The sequence below is a fragment of the Cotesia typhae genome, unplaced genomic scaffold (assembly GCF_013202065.1).
Source record: "Cotesia typhae breed Kobodo isofemale line unplaced genomic scaffold, CoteBio_Ctyphae contig_9, whole genome shotgun sequence".
In the NCBI taxonomy this organism is placed as follows: Eukaryota; Metazoa; Arthropoda; class Insecta; order Hymenoptera; family Braconidae; genus Cotesia; species Cotesia typhae.
The window spans coordinates 2157666-2176676 of record NW_027423770.1 but is presented as its reverse complement, the minus strand read 5'-3'; the positions used below and the strand labels follow the sequence as shown (position 1 = coordinate 2176676).

The 19011-nt window shown below is 33.0% G+C and overlaps 2 protein-coding genes across 3 annotated transcripts in view; both read left to right on the top strand.

Annotated features, from left to right (window-relative positions):
- The first annotated feature begins 5758 nt into the window (after positions 1–5758).
- Positions 5759–8643, top strand: LOC141533520 (uncharacterized). The gene is made up of 4 exons (XM_074252439.1): positions 5759–6196; positions 6431–7015; positions 7213–7496; positions 7571–8643. Exons 1-4 carry the CDS (start codon positions 5794–5796, stop codon positions 7946–7948), a joined length of 1650 nt encoding a protein of 549 aa, XP_074108540.1. The 5' UTR covers positions 5759–5793; the 3' UTR covers positions 7949–8643.
- Positions 8644–9955: 1312 nt separating this feature from the next.
- LOC141533472 (uncharacterized) overlaps positions 9956–19011 on the top strand; it is a 110814-nt gene continuing 101758 nt past the window's right edge. Inside the window, exons 1-2 of one of the 2 annotated variants that reach the window (XM_074252372.1) lie at positions 9956–10228; positions 10298–10517. In XM_074252372.1, the coding sequence (XP_074108473.1) occupies positions 10146–10228; positions 10298–10517 (303 nt within the window). In that variant the 5' untranslated portion in view covers positions 9956–10145. The remainder of the gene's footprint in view (positions 10229–10297; positions 10518–19011) is intronic. The other variant, XM_074252374.1, reaches the window with a different exon arrangement.

The window sequence follows — 19011 nt, the reverse complement described above, 5'->3', positions numbered from 1 at the left end:
ACAAATAACTTTCCGATTTTTGAAAATTTTCAATTTTCTTAGTGGGAAGTTAAAAAGTGTTTTTCTTTTAATTACACCGAAATTTCTTGTTTGATCAATTTGTGTCAGAGAATATATCATAGAATTAAGAAAACCGCATCGAATGCTGGCAATTGCGTGAAAATTGGTCGATTTGTTCGTGATTTATCGTTGTCGAAAAAAAAAACCGAAAAAACTGTTCTGTTAGAATTACTTTGAAGTTACTCGTTTAATCAATTTAAACTTGAATTTTTGTTATGGAACATAAAAAAACTGCATTGCATACCGCAAACCACGTAAAAATCGGTTTATTTATTCTAAAGTTATTGCAGTTTGAAAATTTATGAAATAGTGTTTTATTTAACTTTTGTCAGACTTTCCAGCTTAGAGCGTTCTAACACACAAAAATTATATCTTCGAGATTGAAGAGCTCAAAAATGTAATAAGTGCAATTTTGAGCGCTTAAGTGTAAAATAAGCGATAAGTTGCCGGGATGACTTTTAGAGTCAACCGTTTTCCTAATTTATTTTTTTAGTCTCAAGTAAAAAAAAATGATTGATTTTAATGTTTTGAGTTTTCCCTGAACGACAGCTCAAAAAAAAATATCAAGAGGTCGTTTCAAATTTTTTTAAAATTGAAAAATCGTCAAAAATCGAATTTTTTTTCTATTTTTTTTTCTTGGTACAAAATAATTTTAAGACCAAAAAAAATATGTTTCTGATAATTTCAGTTAAAAATTCAAATTCTGAGAGGTCGCTCACAATTTTTTATACTTTACTTGTGCATAATTTTAGATTTTTTTTGAGCGACCTCTCAAGATTTAAATTGAATTCCATATATTCTTTTTCGATTAGCACAATAATCGATATAAATACAACATGGGATAATCAAGAAATCGAGCACAACATAGAAATCATAATGTTTGTTTCTATCATTAATTCTATTCAATTAACTACAACATTACACCAATATTTCAATAAACTTTGTTATTAATTCTGACACTTACTTTTAAAATATAACCGATTTTAGCTTTACTTAGATTGACATCATATATGATTTATTTGAAGTTTGTATTGAATTCATTTCATTTGCATTGGGATATAACTTAAAATTTATTTAGACAATATGTCATAGATTAATGAAACACCACGCTCGGCTGTGTCATTAACTATATGTAATGAAAGAACTATATTTAAAGTTTTTAAGTAAGACTGATTCAAATTCCAGGTTGCCGGAAGTGGTTTTAAGATTTCATCACTCAAGTTTAAAGTTTCGAATAAATGTCGTGTATTTTGACTTATGAAATGATGAATTTTATTATTTATAATATCACTCTCTCTTATTTGAATACGGTTCAATGGTTCCTGTCCAGATTTATATATGTACACGCACACACACACGCACACACACACACACACACACACACATATATATATATATATATATATATATATATATATATATATATATATATATATATATATATATATATATATATATATATATACACTAGTCACAAAAATTAAGGGATATAAAAAAATTCCAAATTTTTTGGGTGATTTTCAGCGAGCTGTAACTACGAGGAAAATGATCGCACAGAAAAAAAAAAAAAGCAAATTGTAGCTCCAAGTGTCTAGTTTTTAGATATGACCATGAAAATTTTTGTCATCGTCAGGTCTGGAGAAATCCTAAGAAAATACTGAAAAAAATTTTTCGAAATTTTTTTCGTCTTAAAAAGGTCTACGGGCTTCAAAAAAATTTTTTTGATTGTTTCGTTTAAAAGCTCTTTTAGTAAATTTAATACCCTTTAATTTGACGTAATCAAAAGCCTGTACGATAATTTGCCGCGGAGTTATCGTCAATCAAAGCAAAAAGTTTTTTTGAATTTGGAAATCAATAACTCTGGAAATAATGACCGTATAGGAAATCGAAGGAGGGTTTTGAAAACGAAACAATATTCTCTATAAGAGAACGTAAACCGCTTTTGAAGAAAAAATTTTTTTGAATTGAAAACTCGGACTGAAAAAGACAAAAATTCGCATAATTAAGGATATTTGGATAACTTGGTATAACTTTGGATAAAATGGATGAACGAAGGATATCGTTGGTAATTTTTAACTTCAAAGTGTCCCCTAAAATCCCTAAGAAATTCAAAGCGCTGCGATTTTTTGTTCATAGTGCCCAGAAGCTTCAAATTCTGTGTTTTCGCAAAAATCACCATTATGAGCAATTTTGTGATTTTTATTCATTTTTCCATTGAAAAAAAATTTTTTTTTCAAAATTCTTTATTTTTTCGATCAAAGAGATTGATTTTTGAAGAAATTTGAAAAAAAAAAAATTTCAATTTTTTTCGAAAATTTTTTTCGAAATTTTCTCAATTTTTTTCGACTGTTGTTTTACCGCCGGCATTAGCGTTACTCAAAGCGTACCACGTGAAGGTTGCTCGGTCGGATTTACGCTTCTCACACACACACGTGTGTGTGTGTGTGTATGTCTTTGTCTGCATGTTTGTCTGTTTGCAGCTGCCAAATGACCTCTGTACGCACGGCAGTAACTGCTCAGTACCGTGTATTGCCACCTCTGTTCCGAATCACAGCTCGTAAACGCTCTTGCATCTTGATGCATCGTCGAATATCACGTTGCGAAATTCCTTGCCAACAACGTAACATCGCTTGAGTCAACTGATGAAGATTGTGCAGTTGCGGATAGTCTCGCCGCAAACGACGCCCAAGCATGTCCCAAACATGCTCAATTGGGTTCAAATCAGGACTCATCGCTGGATGATTAAGCGTTGTTACGTTGTTGGCGCGGAGAAAAGTTCGCGTACGAACTGCAGTGTGAGGACGAGCATTATCCTGCATCAAAATGAACCGTCTTGCCCCCATGCGTGTGCGCATAGGCAGGACGTGTGGCTCCAGAATTTCGTCGACGTACCTATCGGCAGTCAACGTCCCACGAACGATGACCAACGGGGTTCTGGTATTGAAGGACACGCCTGCCCACACCATGACTGATCCACCATTGAAAGCTGTAACTGGTCTCGTAAAACCATCCCGATCTCGTTCTCCACGACGGCGCCAAACGAGAGATCGTCTATCGCTGCCATGAAGACAAAATCGAGATTCGTCAGTCCATAATACACTGGTCCACTGTCTACGACCCCAATGGTGATGATCATGAGCATAGGCCAATCGGGCTCGGCGATGTCGTGGAGTGAGCATAGGCACGCGATTTGCGCGTCTAGCGCGTAGTCCTTGCTCTCGAAAGCGATTTCGAACCGTCGATGCCGATATGTGTTGTTGGGGAGGACGTTGTCGACGATTGCGAAATTGATGAGCGATCGTGTGGGCATGCGCAGTAGGGTTTCGACGAGCATCTCGAATGATAGCTCGATCATCACGCTCGGTAGTGATTCGTAGTCTACCTTGACCCGGACGACGATCGTAACTTTGAGTCGCGTTAAATCGGGCATAGGACCGACTGATAACGGACTGGCTCACTCCCATAGAAGCTGCTACTTCCCCTGACTGTAGCCCTCTTGAAGGAGGGTAACAATGCGAGCCACATCTGTGGCAGCTAAATGTCGACGAGGCATATCAAAAGGTGCTTATCAAAGAGAAGCTTACATAAAATTCACGTAAGGAATTTAGGCTAAAAAGAAAACGTAAAATTCAAGTTTTGTGTGAGGAAAAGCCGAACTCCGCGGAGGGTATATCAATTTGTTTTTATTGAATTTTTAAAATGAGATTTAAAACTAAGGCAGTTGTAGCGGACAGAAAAAATTGAGTTAATTTTTTTGACAATAGTGAAGCATTCTGAAGACGATAAAAAAAAATTAAAAAAAAATTTTTGATAAAAAAATTTCGAAAAAATTTTCGAAAAAATTGAAAATTTTTTTTTTTTTTTTTTTCAAATTTCTTGAAAAATCAATCTCCTTGATCGAAAAAATAAAGAATTTTGAAAAAAAAAATTTTTTTCAATGGAAAAATGAATAAAAATCACAAAATTGCTCATAATGGTGATTTTTGCGAAAACACAGAATTTGAAGCTTCTGGGCACTATGAACAAAAAATCGCAGCGCTTTGACTTTCTTAGGGATTTTAGGGCACACTTCGGAGTTAAAAAATTACCAACGATATCCTTCGTTCATCCATTTTATCCAAAGTTATACCAAGTTATCCAAATATCCTTAATTATGCGAATTTTTGTCTTTTTTTCAGTCCGAGTTTTCAATTCAAAAAAAATTTTTTCTTCAAAAGCGGTTTACGTTCTCTTATAGAGAATATTGTGTAGTTTTCAAAACCCTCCTTCGATTTCGTATACGGTCATTATTTCCAGAGTTATTGATTTCCAAAGTCAAAAAAAACTTTTTTGCTTTGATTGACGATAACTCCGCGGAAAATTATCGTACAGGCTTTTGATTACGTCAAATTAAAGGGTATTAAATTTACTAAAAGAACTTTTAAACGAAACAATCGAAAAAATTTTTTTGAAGCCCGTAGACCTTTTTTAAGACGAAAAAAAATTTCGAAAAATTTTTTTTCAGTAGTTTTCTTAGGATTTCTCCAGACCTGACGATGACAAAAAATTTTCATGGTCATATCTAAAAACTAGACACTTGGAGCTACAATTTGCTTTTTTTTTTTCTGTGTGATCATTTTCCTCCGAGTTACAGCTCGCTGAAAATCACCAAAAAATTTGGAATTTTTTTTATATCCCTTAATTTTTGTGACTAGTGTATATATTAGGGTGGGTCAAAAAAATCAACTATTTTTTTTTTACAATTAATACGGAAAAATGGGTTACTAGGCACCTTAAAAAAATTCTCACCAAATATGAACTCGTAATTTTAATAGGAAGATCCTCCGCGTCGCAGTTTTTCATTTTTTTCTCAGTCCAATAGAAAAAAATGCATTCCTCATCATTAATTGGTCGTACAGAAAAAATTTTTTTAAGAATTTTGTAGGAAATTTAATACTCTACAAAAAAGGTATCTTATGTTTTTTCCGTAAACCTCACCATTTCACTAATATTGAAGATTTAAGATTGATTATTTTAAGTCAAATGTCACTTTTGTTTATGAATTTTATAACTCGACAAGAAATGGCTATTATTGAATGGGCAATAGAAATTTTTGTAGCAAATTAACTGCTCTATAAAAATGGTACCTTATGTTTTGGCGATTAAATTAATCGTTCAAAAGATATTCATCATCAAACTTTCATGTATATCGATTTTAAGAATTTTTGATTAAATAATCGAAAAATTTCAATTTAATCTATCAGTTTTGAGAAAATTTCATTTTTTGTCTTTAATGTAAGTATTATTTGAATTTTGTTTTCAAAATTTTTATTCAATAATTACAAACTTTTTATTTTTCATCATTAGAAATCACGATCATGTTGTTTTCTTATAACGTCTTCAAAACGTCTTAAAAAATTTTTCCACTACAGCTGTATATTGTCCTTGGGAAAATTTCTTCTGTAGAGAATTTTTGTTTTGTATTCTATTTACTCTGTTTTCCTTGTGAACTAGCGCCACCTACATTTTTCTTTATAGTTATATTGTTTTTATTTGTTTACATTTTCTACAGCATTTCTAGTGTTTCCACAAGTTATGATCTTGTATATGTGATAAAACGATTAAATATTTACAAATTTTGTGGTCACTACATAAATTTATATATTTATCGGAAATATGGATATGGAAATTCATTTGATCGGAAAACCCATGCAAAAAATTTCAGAACGTAAGTTGCCAACAGTGAAAGAGGTTATGAGTGTTTTTTTTTATCAGCTCAAAGTGTTAAAATTTTCTATCAAACAAAGTGCTAAAAATGCAACTGATCAAGTTATTGAACTATGGAAAAACAACCAGATTCCGACTAGTGGATCAACTAATGTAATACAAAAAATTCTTCGCTATAATAACCGATGGTTGAAATTGCAAAAATCTTTTGTGCGAAAAAAATCATCAGCCCAAAACAAAAATGTAATAATATTTCAGAATGAAATCAAAGCATTATTTGATATTGTAGATCATAAATCAATAAAACTGCTTGATAAGGATATTCGTGAACTATATTCAAATCAAAAAAGTGATACCCGGAAAGAAATTCTTTCAAATAACCCAAATAAATTAAACAGTACTATGAATACGATGGAAATAGATGAAAGTCGTGAGTATTTACAACATTTAATTATTATAAATTTTAATCAGAATTGAAAATAAATTAAATTGATTATAAATTATGAATAATAAAGTATATTATTGTTTTTCTAATTAATTATATCATAAATGTCAATATGTTCGTAGATGATAAATAAAAACTCTTTGTGTTCCTTATTTGATGTCAAAATGAATGAGTTCCATATTTTTGCTTCCATTAATTAAATAACAACGCTTATTTTAGATTTGAATCAACCCTCAACCAGCCATGAGATTGTTCGAAGTGAGGAATCAGAGTCATCTTCAACCCTTACATTAAGTCAAGCTACAAATTTCGGTTCAGATTTAGAGTATGTGCCTCAAATACCGACAACACGAGCAAAAATAAATATTCTAACTCCAGAGCTTATCTCAGCACTCGACAGAGCTAATGTTAGTAGTAGAAATGCGATGTTCATTATTGCTCCAGTTCTATCAAGTGTTGGTGTTAATGTAGAAGATACAACTCTTAGTTATCGAACAATTCAACGAACTCACATGCTCTTACGAAAAGACATTGCTATAGGACTAAAAGATAACTTCAAAGCTCATGATAAATATGTCGTGCATTGGGATGGGAAAATACTGAATGACAATTCTGAATCGAAATTTGTAGATCGATTACCGATTATTTTGACTGCTTTTGGTACTGAGCAGTTACTTGGAGTTCCAAAAATGAATAGTGGATCGGCAGAAAATCAAACAGCAACCATCTTGTCAACGTTAAATCAATGGGGTATTATTAGTTACATCAAGGCGATTTGTTTTGACACGACTGCGGTTAATACGGGTAACTTATCAATGATAAAATATTTAAAAGAAAATTTTATTTTCATCGTTCTAGTTGAATTGTTTTCATACATTAATTAAATTTTCGACACGTGCCCATTAGTTATAATTCTTTATTTATTTATAGATTTTAAATATGCGTTACAATTTTTATTAAATACAGAACTTAAAGTGTAATTATCTATTTTTACTATACAGGAATCCATCATGGTACATGTAAAGAAATTGAAAAGGCCTTAGGAAAAGATTTAATTTGGTTACCATGTCGCCATCATATTTATGAGATCATTTTAAGGAGTGCGTTCGAAGTCTATTGGCCAGTATCATCCGGACCAAATGTTCCAATATTTGGCAGATTCAAAAAATTTTGGGACACATTCGATAAAACGAAGTATAAATCCGGTGTTGAAGATAGTATTGTTGATAATATTATTACGAATGAAAAAAATAATCTATCTTCATTTATTAAGCGATACTTACAGGTATTATTTAAATACAATTTTAAGTGTAGAGGATAATTTTTGATTTTTTACGAATAATTGATTACTTTCGGTAGTTATCGCAACCCCGAGATGACTATAAAGAAATATTGGAATTGTCATTAATTTTTCTGGGAGAAATGCCACGAGAGCAAGTTTTCTTCAAGCGGCCTGGTGCAGTTCATCATGCAAGATGGATGGCAAAGGCAATTTATTGCCTAAAAATGTTTATTTTTAGAGATGAATTTGACCTTTCTAAGAAAGAATTGGATGGTCTTCGACAATTTTGTATTTTCATAGTTATGGTGTATGTAAAAGCTTGGTTTTCATCAACTTCTGCGACTTCTGCTGCTAATCACGACTTAGAGTTTATGAAAAATTTAATTGAGTACAGTAAAATTAATTCTTTAATTTCCTTGGCTACATGTGAAAAAATGACTTCACATTTATGGTAATTAAGTGATGAACTTGCTATTTTATCACTTTTTGATGATACCGTTCCATTAAACATAAAGAAGAATATTGTCGAAGCTGTTAAGACTCGTGAAGGTACAGATTCTAAAGCAAGAAGATTTATTATTGATAGAAAAAATTTACATTTAATTCTGCAAAAAAATATAAGTGACTTTGTTTCTAAGAAGTCATTAAAACTTTTTGAGATCTTTGATCTGCCGTATGATTTTCTTGACAAAAATATTGATTTATGGTCTACTGATGAGAGTTATAATGAAAATAAAGAATTTTTCGCACAATTGAAAGTTGTTAATGATGTGGCAGAGCGAGGTGTCGCATTAGTAAGTGAATATAACCAATGCTTAACGTGGTTTCCGCAATATTTTTGATTGGGCGCTTGATTTTCCAAAAAACGACAAAAAGCCCTTTTTCGGATGCTTTTTCAAATTCATGTAATGATCGAAAAAAAATTTTTTTTTCCAAAATTCAATTGCCAATCCTTGTAGAGAATTTATTCTAGTTTTTAAAACCAACCTCAAAATTTCTGTGCAATCATTGGTTGCTGAGATATTGGTAATCAAAGACAAAATGATCTTTTTCCATTCAAACATCGATATCTCTGCGAGAAATGCTCGTATCGAGATTTTAAAAAAACGAAATTAAATCTGAATAAACAAGCTATCCGGTCCATATGGAGGTTGAGTCGAAAAAATTTTTTCCACGTCCGTAGATTAAAAAAAAAAACCAAAAAAATTGCGAAAATTTTTTTTTCGGTGGTTTTCTTATGATTACTCGAAAAATATTTTCAAAAAAAAATTTTCAAACTCAGATCCAAAAACAAAACACTTAGAGCTACAATTTGCTTTTTTTTTTTGCTATACGACCATTTTTGTATAAGTTACAGCCTGTTGAAAATCCCCCAAATATTTGGATTTTTTTTCTGCTCCCTTAATTTTTGTGAGAAGTGTATATACATATACATATATATATACATATACATATATATATATATATATATATATATATATATATATATATATATATATATATATATATATATATATATATATATATATATATATATATATATATATATATATATATATATATATATATATATATATATATATATATATATATATATATATATATATATATGTGTGTGTGTGTGTGTGTGTGTGTGTGTGTGTGTGTGTGTGTGTGTGTGTGTGTGTGTGTGTGTGTGTGTGTGTGTGTGTGTGTGTGTGTGTGTGTGTGTGTGTGTGTGCGTGTGCGTGTGCGTGTGTGTGTGTGTGTGTGTGTGTGTGTGTGTGTGTAAGCTCGAAGAGCTCAAAATAACACATAAATTGTATTTTCAGCCTCAACAAACTCAAAAACATGTTGAGTGCAATTTCAAGCGCTTAGATATGGAATTAGCGAGAAGTTGCAAGAATAGCTTTCAGAGTCAACTGTTTTCCTAATTTTTTTGCTTAAAAATCAGCAAACTATGCATTGGAATCAGAGGATTTATTTGATAAAATCGAAATTTTTAAAAATACAAAAAAGTGTATTTCTTACATTACTTCAAAACTCTATGTCAAATTGTTTGGTCGGTAATAAATAATCTCTGTGTGCTTAAAAAACTGCGTTGGATGCTACCAAGTCTCATTGAAATCGATTGAATCGATCTAATGAAAACTGTATTTTCGCAATACGGGACAAGATTAACAACTTTGCGATTCTTAAAAATTTTCAATTTTTTTAGCGAGAAGATGAAAATATTCGTAATGTTTTTGACTCAAGCTACTTATTACATATATTTAGTCAACATCATTTATTCCTGTGTTTCGTAAAATTAATCAAAAATAAATGGCTAAAATAAAGAAACCCGTTTTAATCATGATATGTTAATAATTGTGTGGAGTATTAAGACAGCGATATTTATATTTGTTTTTATTTTCATATATATTACACTTGGAGATAACCTTTAGTCTTGCAGTTTCTATCTAAGAAGAATTCTTACGCTAGCATTTAGTGCTTTGTACAATTAACTTAAAAACGTCAGTCATTTACATTGTACCATGAGATACTGTTTTTTTTCATTAAGTTATCTCTAACTATTGATGAACTATTAATAGACTTGATATCAAATTCTCTTAAACATTTAATTTTCTATGAGCGTAACTCCTTTCATCATCAAAGATTAACTGCTAATGAATAATGAAGAGACATTTAATAATATTGTTCTGTTTCTGGCAATTGCAATTCCACTACATACCAGGTTGTCGATCACACGAAATAACGTAAGTCAACTCGTTTTTAGTTTCATTGAAGTTAAATTCTTGTGATTTATATTATCAACTTATTTGAAGTCATGAGGACATAAAAGAAGCAATGCTCAGTCTTGTTCATTTAATTCGCGAAAACACAGAGAAATTAGAGCGACATGAAATTCGTGAACATCATTTAGGAGATCAAGTCAAAAGAAGTTTAGGGATACTAACTAAAAAGATTGTAGATATTGAAGAAATACGGAGACACTTACAAAGGTTTGACACGAGAGTTACCAGTGTCGAAAGATCTCTTGCTAAGGTATGTTACTTGCCGTATGAAAACATTTGCTTCAAATCAATAAATATGTATTTAAGTCATTTCATGTCAAATCGAAAAATAGTTGGAATCAACCCCTTTCGATTTAAAAAAAACTTGGGTCAGAAATTTTCTTCTATCATATAACGAAGTTCTGCAAAAAAAAAAAAAAAAATTTTTTTCAAAAGATATACAAATTCAAAATTTCGCAATGTTTCCAGTTTTTCAATTTTTTTTTGCAATATCTCGAACGCTTTTATAGATACAGAAACGGCCTTCTATTTATTTGAAAGGAAACACTTAGGGCCATTGAACAGAAAATATTTTGAAAGAAAATTTTGAAAAATGCCAAATTCTGAATTTTTGAAAATCGTTCAAAATAGCGTTTGCAGTTAAAATTTTGGCTCAATTTTTTTTATTATTGCCTCTTCCTGATTCCAAAACATCCTAAAGTTCTTAGAAGGGTGTTTTTTTTTCAAAACTACAAATTTTTGAATTTCCAGAAAAATTTTTTTTTCATTTTTGGCAACTTTTAATTGAAGTAAACTTATGCAAACACAAAATATTGTAGTTTTGAACATTAAGAAATGGAATGTATGACGTAGAAGTATTAAATAATAAATTAATTCCAACTTTTTTTTTTTTTTTTTTTTATGGACATTGAAACGGAAGGTAACTGCTTGTAATTATTCTTCTCGTTTTCTTTGGTCACCCCTGAATTTATTTAGGGCGCCACTGGAATTTTAGACACAGTATCCAGAAACTGAACCAGAGCATGGAGTAAGTTCTACAGGGTCGTGAGAGATTGCTAGGAAGGAAACAAAAATTATCAAAGAAATTCATTTTTCAAAAAATTTTATTTAACCATCCCTAATTACAATAATAATCCCCTTAAAATTAATTAACACTCAATCCTAGGACCTATTCTCGTTTATAAGACAGTTTCCTATCATAGTGTCTCTTCCCGACAGTACCCTCATATGGAGCGACCATACCGCAGTTTCTAACTAATTACCGTGTACCCCCCCCCCTCTGGGCGTCTATACACGGTTTCCTATCATAGTGCCTAATCCCGACGATACCCTCTTATGGAGTGACCATATAGCGGTTCCTAAGTGTAATTATTTTTCTTAATTTTCCCCACGCACATACAATATAATTATCATAATTCCAAACACACTAATTAATATTTCCATACTTTTACAAATTAATTTTTCTAAGATTATTATTTAATAAATTTTCTAAATTAAAATCCGATTGAATAATTTGCTAAATCCAAAATTTTCAATTTATTCCTAATCCAAATTCCTTTCTACGTTAATTTCCTAATTAAAATTCTTGACTAATTTACTGCCGTCGTCTTAATAATACACCAATAAATATTTAATATCGAGGGGTCTTTGTATCTTGTATTAATAAGTTTGTATTAATAAGTTTGCATCAAACTGACTTACATTCGGACTTTATTCTAATTATTTTACCAACTTTTGTTTTGTTAATTAATCTTAATATTCGGTTAAATTGATTCTCAAACTTTGTTAAATTAATTATTTAAATTTTGGTTAGACTAACGATTCTTAAATTTTGTTAAAATTTATGATTGTGACCGAACGCGAAATGGCGATGACCTTCAGCCAACATAAGGCCTGGCTGATGCCGCTTCACCGAGAAATTCTTTAGACATGTTAATTGTACCTGGAGTTTCTTTATAAATTTTGCTCGCAATCCCTCGACGCTGCGACTCCTGGATTTTCGTCTCCTTATAAAATTTCTCCTCGGTGAGTTGTTCACTTGGCGGCAAAGTCCTGGATCTAGCTTACAACTATTGGCGCGAGTACTTCGGAGCTCAGCGCCCTGGGGAATCGGTCGATAACTAACTGACACGGATCGGCGACTGGACTGCATCCGAAGAATACAGTAGCGATGATTACCAGTTTGTGACATTCAACGTTAGACTGGCATCTGCTCCGGTCGTACAACGTGACCTGTCTAAGCGGAAGTGGAACGCCAAGAACCTTGACCGAGAGATACTGCGAACGTCACTCACACGAAGCTGGTCTACTTTTCGGAACAACCCGATTCGGAACACCCGTAGAGAGACGAAAAAAACAGTACTAAATACGATGAAAGTAATTGCTGCCTCGAGCGATGCCTGTATGCCGCGGCTGAAAAATCAGGGTTTTCACAGGCCGGCGTACGAGTGGTCACCGGATATAGCAGAACTTCGGAAAAATACTGCGAGCTATGTCGGCTAGCAACGAGAGCTGTGAAACGCTCCCCCAATCAAGATCTACATTCTAGCGAGTACAATCAGGCTAAAAAGAACCTACACCTAGAGCATTTTTTTTTTTTTTTAGTGCGTTAGGATCCCACACCGATCATCATCCTTAAATGATAGCGGTGTCTTTGAAAGATTTTTTTCGCTTCCCTATAGAAAAAAAAAAAAAAAAAAAAAAACACTTATTCATTCAGGCATACTGACAATGTCAGGGGTGATCGGAGAAGCTTTCTGCTACTTTTAAACGTAGAGATCTGATGAAAACTCAATTTTTGCATAACGGGGTAATACCAATAACTTCAAGAATTTTAAAAACATTTAATTTTGTTAGCTGGTAGTTAAAAAGTTGGAATTAATTTATTATTAAGTATTCCCATGCCATGTATTTAATTTTTTAATTCTCAAAATTACAATACTACGTATCTGCATAACTTTAACTTATTTTAAAGTCTCATAAAACGAAAAAAAAATTTTTTTTGAATTCAAAAATTCATACTTTTGAAAAAAAAAACACCCTTTGAATTTCAGGATCTTTTGAGATAAAGACAAGGTATTTAACAAAAAAAAAGTTGATCCATAATTTTAACTGCGAATGCATGTTGTGTGTGTGTGTGTGTGTGTGTGTGTGTGTGTGTGTGTGTGTGTGTGTGTGTGTGTGTGTGTGTGTGTGTGTGTGTGTGTGTGTGTGTGTGTGTGTGTGTGTGTGTGTGTGTGTGTGTGTGTGTGTGTGTGTGTGTGTGTGTGTGTGTGTGTGTGTGTGTGTGTAAGTATATGAATCGCTTATAACTTTTGAACGATTAAACCGATCGAAATCTACCAAACGGCGTTCTAAAGAGTTTCCTCAAACATATTCCTATGAATTTTAATTGATTTAGACCGATAAATGTTGAGAAATTTTGAAAAATCTAAAAAAAAATCGGAAAAAATTGTTTTTTGAAAGTGGTTTTTTTGGAATAACATATAAACGGCTATATCGAAAAACTTAGAAAACTAATTCGTCCTTAAGCTTGAAAAACCACGTCTATTACCGCTAATCCGGTTAAAATCGGTTGATTCGTTCAAGAGATAGCGTGAACGAAAAAAAACCGAAAAAAGTATTTTTTTCACATAACTTCGATATTTCTTTTCAGAACTTCGACATTTTTCGGAATAATTTCCAAACAGCTCTACCGATCGATTTTAAAAAATAAGCACCTCTTAACATCAGAAAACCACGTTGATCGCCACCGGTCCGGTCAAAATCGGTTCATTCGTTCGTGAGTTATCGTTGACAAAAGAAAACCGAAAAAAGTGTTTTTCCAGAATTATTCCGAATTTCTTGGTTCGATCAAACTAAACTTACCGATTCGTAATTGGGCTCAAAAATTGCGCTGAATGCTGCCAACTGCGTAAAAACCAATCCATTTATTCAAAAGTTACTGCAGTTTGAAAATTAAAAAAATTGTGTTTTATTAAACGTTTGAGCTCGATGAGCTCAAAAGCATACAAAAGTTGTCTTTCTTAGCTCAAGGAGCTTAAAATAACACAATTTGTATTTTTGAGTTCGGAGAGCTCAAAAATATCATTAGTGCAGTTTTAAGCACCTGATATGAAATAATCGGGAAGTTGCACGGATGGCCTTCAGGGTCTACCGTTTTCTAAATTTTTCTTGTCTCTTAATTTTTGTGTAGTGTACCTAGAAGCTTTCGAGATATAGGTAATGTAAGAACCTTCATTACTGGCCGAGCGGCCCACGTCTCTGCTAAATTACTGACCGTCATTTCGACTATAGTTTCAACCCATTTTATCAACCCTTTTGATAAACTATTTTCCGCGACTACCCTCGACTACGTCATCCTTTTCGGCCCGCCATCTGGCAGCCGCCACTTTGACAATATCTACAACCCTTTCACCGTTATCTCCAATGATTTCGCCACTATTTTGTCTCACTGTTTCCTCAGCCTTTTTTTTAAACAAGTCCTAACATGTTAGTGTTCATTTTTTGACGCAATTTTTTTTTTTTTGATGCAATCGTTTATGACACTGTTTTAATGATTTTTAATGATTTCTTCACTCTCTCTTTCTGTAAGATAAGCTCTCTACTCTTGACCGGTTCCAGGAACTATGATTAAAAATCCAGGTAGCACCCTTTTGTTAAGAAGTTTAGCTTTCAATTTTGATTTAGTTTATTGTTTAATTAAGGAGCTAATCTGAGCGGTCTACCCCGTTACAAATTACACGAGGTCTCCGTATCTTTAATTCATTGATTAACATCTGACGACAGAGGTCTTAATAATCTGCCGACAAAGTGTTCGTTACGTCTGAGAATTTACCAATGTATTTTTAATTGATATTTTTTTGTCTATTTATTTTTGCCAGAATCTTGTAAATTAAATTTCACTAAATTATTTGAATTTTGACCAAACTAATTTGTCAGAATTTCGCATCAATTTACTCGATTTAAATTTCTGCACTAAGAATTTGTCAGTTAATTTAATTTTATTTGGTTTTGACTAAATTATTCTACTTGTTCCTGAATAACTGAGTTTATTTGAATTCGACTGAATTAGTTTATTTTACCTGCTCTTGTTTTGCTTAAAACTTAGAATTGATTTTATTTGAGAATTGGAGATTATACACTAGTCACAAAAATTAAGGGATATAAAAAAAATTCCAAATTTTTTGGTGATTTTCAGCGAGCTGTAACTCCGAGGAAAATGATCGCACAGAAAAAAAAAAAAAGCAAATTGTAGCTCCAAGTGTCTAGTTTTTAGATATGACCATGAAAATTTTTTGTCATCGTCAGGTCTGGAGAAATCCTAAGAAAACTACTGAAAAAAAATTTTTCGAAATTTTTCTTCGTCTTAAAAAAGGTCTACGGGCTTCAAAAAAATTTTTTCGATTGTTTCGTTTAAAAGCTCTTTTAGTAAATTTAATACCCTTTAATTTGACGTAATCAAAAAGCCTGTACGATAATTTGCCGCGGAGTTATCGTCAATCAAAGCAAAAAAGTTTTTTTTGACTTTGGAAATCAATAACTCTGGAAATAATGACCGTATATGAAATCGAAGGAGGGTTTTGAAAACTACACAATATTCTCTATAAGAAAACGTAAACCGCTTTTGAAGAAAAAATTTTTTCTAATTGAAAACTCGGACTGAAAAAAAGACAAAAATTTCGCATAATTAAGGATATTTGGATAACTTGGTATAACTTTGGATAAAAGGGATGAACGAAGGATATCGTTGGTAATTTTTAACTTCAAAGTGTCCCTAAAATCCCTAAGAAATTCAAAGCGCTGCGATTTTTTGTTCATAGTGCCCAGAAGCTTCAAATTCTGTGTTTTCGCAAAAATCACCATTATGAGCAATTTTGTGATTTTTATTCATTTTTCATTGAAAAAAATTTTTTTCAAAATTCTTTATTTTTCGATCAAAGAGATTGATTTTTCAAGAAATTTGAAAAAAAAATTTCAATTTTTTCGAAAATTTTTTCGAAATTTTCTCAATTTTTTCGACTGTTGTTTTACCGCCGGCATTAGCGTTACCCAAAGCGTACCACGTGGAGGTTGCTCGGTCGGATTTACGCTTCTCACACACACACGTGTGTGTGTGTGTCTTTTGTCTGCGTGTTTGTCTGTTTGCAGCTGCCGAATGACCTCTGTACGCACGGCAGTAACTGCTCAGTAACGTGTATTGCCACCTCTGTTCCGAATCACAGCTCGTAAACGCTCTTGCATGTTGATGCATCGTCGAATATCACGTTGCGAAATTCCTTGCCAACAACGTAACAACGCTTGAGTCAACTGATGAAGATTGTGCAGTTGCGGATAGTCTCGCCGCAATCGACGCCCAAGCATGTCCCAAACATGCTCAATTGGGTTCAAATCAGGACTCATCGCTGGATGATTAAGCGTTGTTACGTTGTTGGCGCGGAGAAAAGTTCGCGTACGAACTGCAGTGTGAGGACGAGCATTATCCTGCATCGCTTAATCATCCAGCGATGAGTCCTGATTTGAACCCAATTGAGCATGTTTGGGACATGCTTGGGCGTCGATTGCGGCGAGACTATCCGCAACTGCACAATCTTCATCAGTTGACTCAAGCGTTGTTACGTTGTTGGCAAGGAATTTCGCAACGTGATATTCGACGATGCATCAACATGCAAGAGCGTTTACGAGCTGTGATTCGAACAGAGGTGGCAATACACGGTACTGAGCAGTTACTGCCGTGCGTACAGAGGTCATTCGGCAGCTGCAAACAGACAAACACGCAGACAAAGACACACACACACACACACACACACGTGTGTGTGAGAAGCGTAAATCCGACCGAGCAACCTCCACGTGGTACGCTTTGGGTAACGCTAATGCCGGCGGTAAAACAACAGTCGAAAAAATTGAGAAAATTTCGAAAAAATTTTCGAAAAAAAATTGAAATTTTTTTTTCAAATTTCTTGAAAAATCAATCTCTTTGATCGAAAAATAAAGAATTTTGAAAAAAATTTTTTCAATGGAAAAATGAATAAAAATCACAAAATTGCTCATAACGGTGATTTTTGCGAAAACACAGAATTTGAAGCTTCTGGGCACTATGAACAAAAAATCGCAGCGCTTTGAATTTCTTAGGGATTTTAGGGGACACTTTGAAGTTAAAAATTACCAACGATATCCTTCGTTCATCCCTTTTATCCAAAGTTATACCAAGTTATCCAAATATCCTTAATTATGCGAATTTTTGTCTTTTTTTCAGTCCGAGTTTTCAATTAGAAAAAATTTTTTCTTCAAAAGCGGTTTACGTTTTCTTATAGAGAATATTGTGTAGTTTTCAAAACCCTCCTTCGATTTCCTATACGGTCATTATTTCCAGAGTTATTGATTTCCAAAGTCAAAAAAACTTTTTTGCTTTGATTGACGATAACTCCGCGGCAAATTATCGTACAGGCTTTTGATTACGTCAAATTAAAGGGTATTAAATTTACTAAAAGAGCTTTTAAACGAAACAATCGAAAAAAATTTTTTTGAAGCCCGTAGACCTTTTTAAGACGAAAAAATTTCGAAAAATTTTTTTCAGTAGTTTTCTTAGGATTTCTCCAGACCTGACGATGACAAAAAATTTTCATGGTCATGTCTAAAAACTAGACACTTGGAGCTACAATTTGCTTTTTTTTTTTTTTCTGTGCGATCATTTTCCTCGGAGTTACAGCTCGCTGAACATCACCAAAAAATTTGGAATTTTTTTTATATCCCTTAATTTTTGTGACTAGTGTATGTTACTTTGCAGATTTAGATAAGTTTCAATATCTTTGATATCATAACTTCCTGTTGGTATAGTTATTTCTTGAAATCTCTTGATTGTACTTCTCTTTCATCTTTTTGATGACACATACAAGTTATTAGCACCATCATCAAGATTTGGTATTGAATTGAATGTGAGGAGCTTAACAAGTCCAAGAACATAATCTTTTATTGGTGATAGCTCAATCAGTGGAAAGTAATTTGCCTCCAATACGGAGGGATTCCCGGATAGTGTCAAGGTGAATGACTCTGCCATGACTGACGCTTGTAGTCCCGAGTAACTTCAGTTTATAGTTGCCCAGTCAGGAATTTAAGGCACACATGTTCACATATGATTGTATCAAAGTCTTGACATCTTTTATGATTGGACTTTACGCTACCAACATCGAGATATTCGATCAAGTCTTGCGGAGGTTGTATATTACCCAAACTGTCAAAGTAAATTACTTGATAATGATTTGTCTTGTTTGCAACCCAGTGAGTTCCAGGTCTAAGTTTGTCATCTATATTTATTATTGCTGATTCATTCGTTTTCGGTTCAGATTTTAGTAAATTATTTCTCGTGAAAACTCCACGGGAATTTGGAATTTTTAGCAGCTTGACATACTCAAATAAATCAATGTTAGCCGGTGCTCGACGTGGTAGCTCTACTGGTTTTTTGACTTCTTGCAGCCAGCTCCTTCTGGTTATTGTTTCAGATAATGCCCCATACAACTACGAAAGGACTTGAGGTATAATCCTCTACTGACAGCTATTTCCTCCATCTTTGAGTTGTGACGTTTCTCTTTAGCAAGTTAGTTTTTCGCTGCACTGGCATCGTTCATAGCTTTTGCAACACCTGCAGTTCCACTTGTTAGAGCACCCACCGCTGATAACCCTGCGAACAGGAGAATCATGAATGGAAGTACTTCAGCAATCTTTGACGCAACTGGTAGAATACGAGG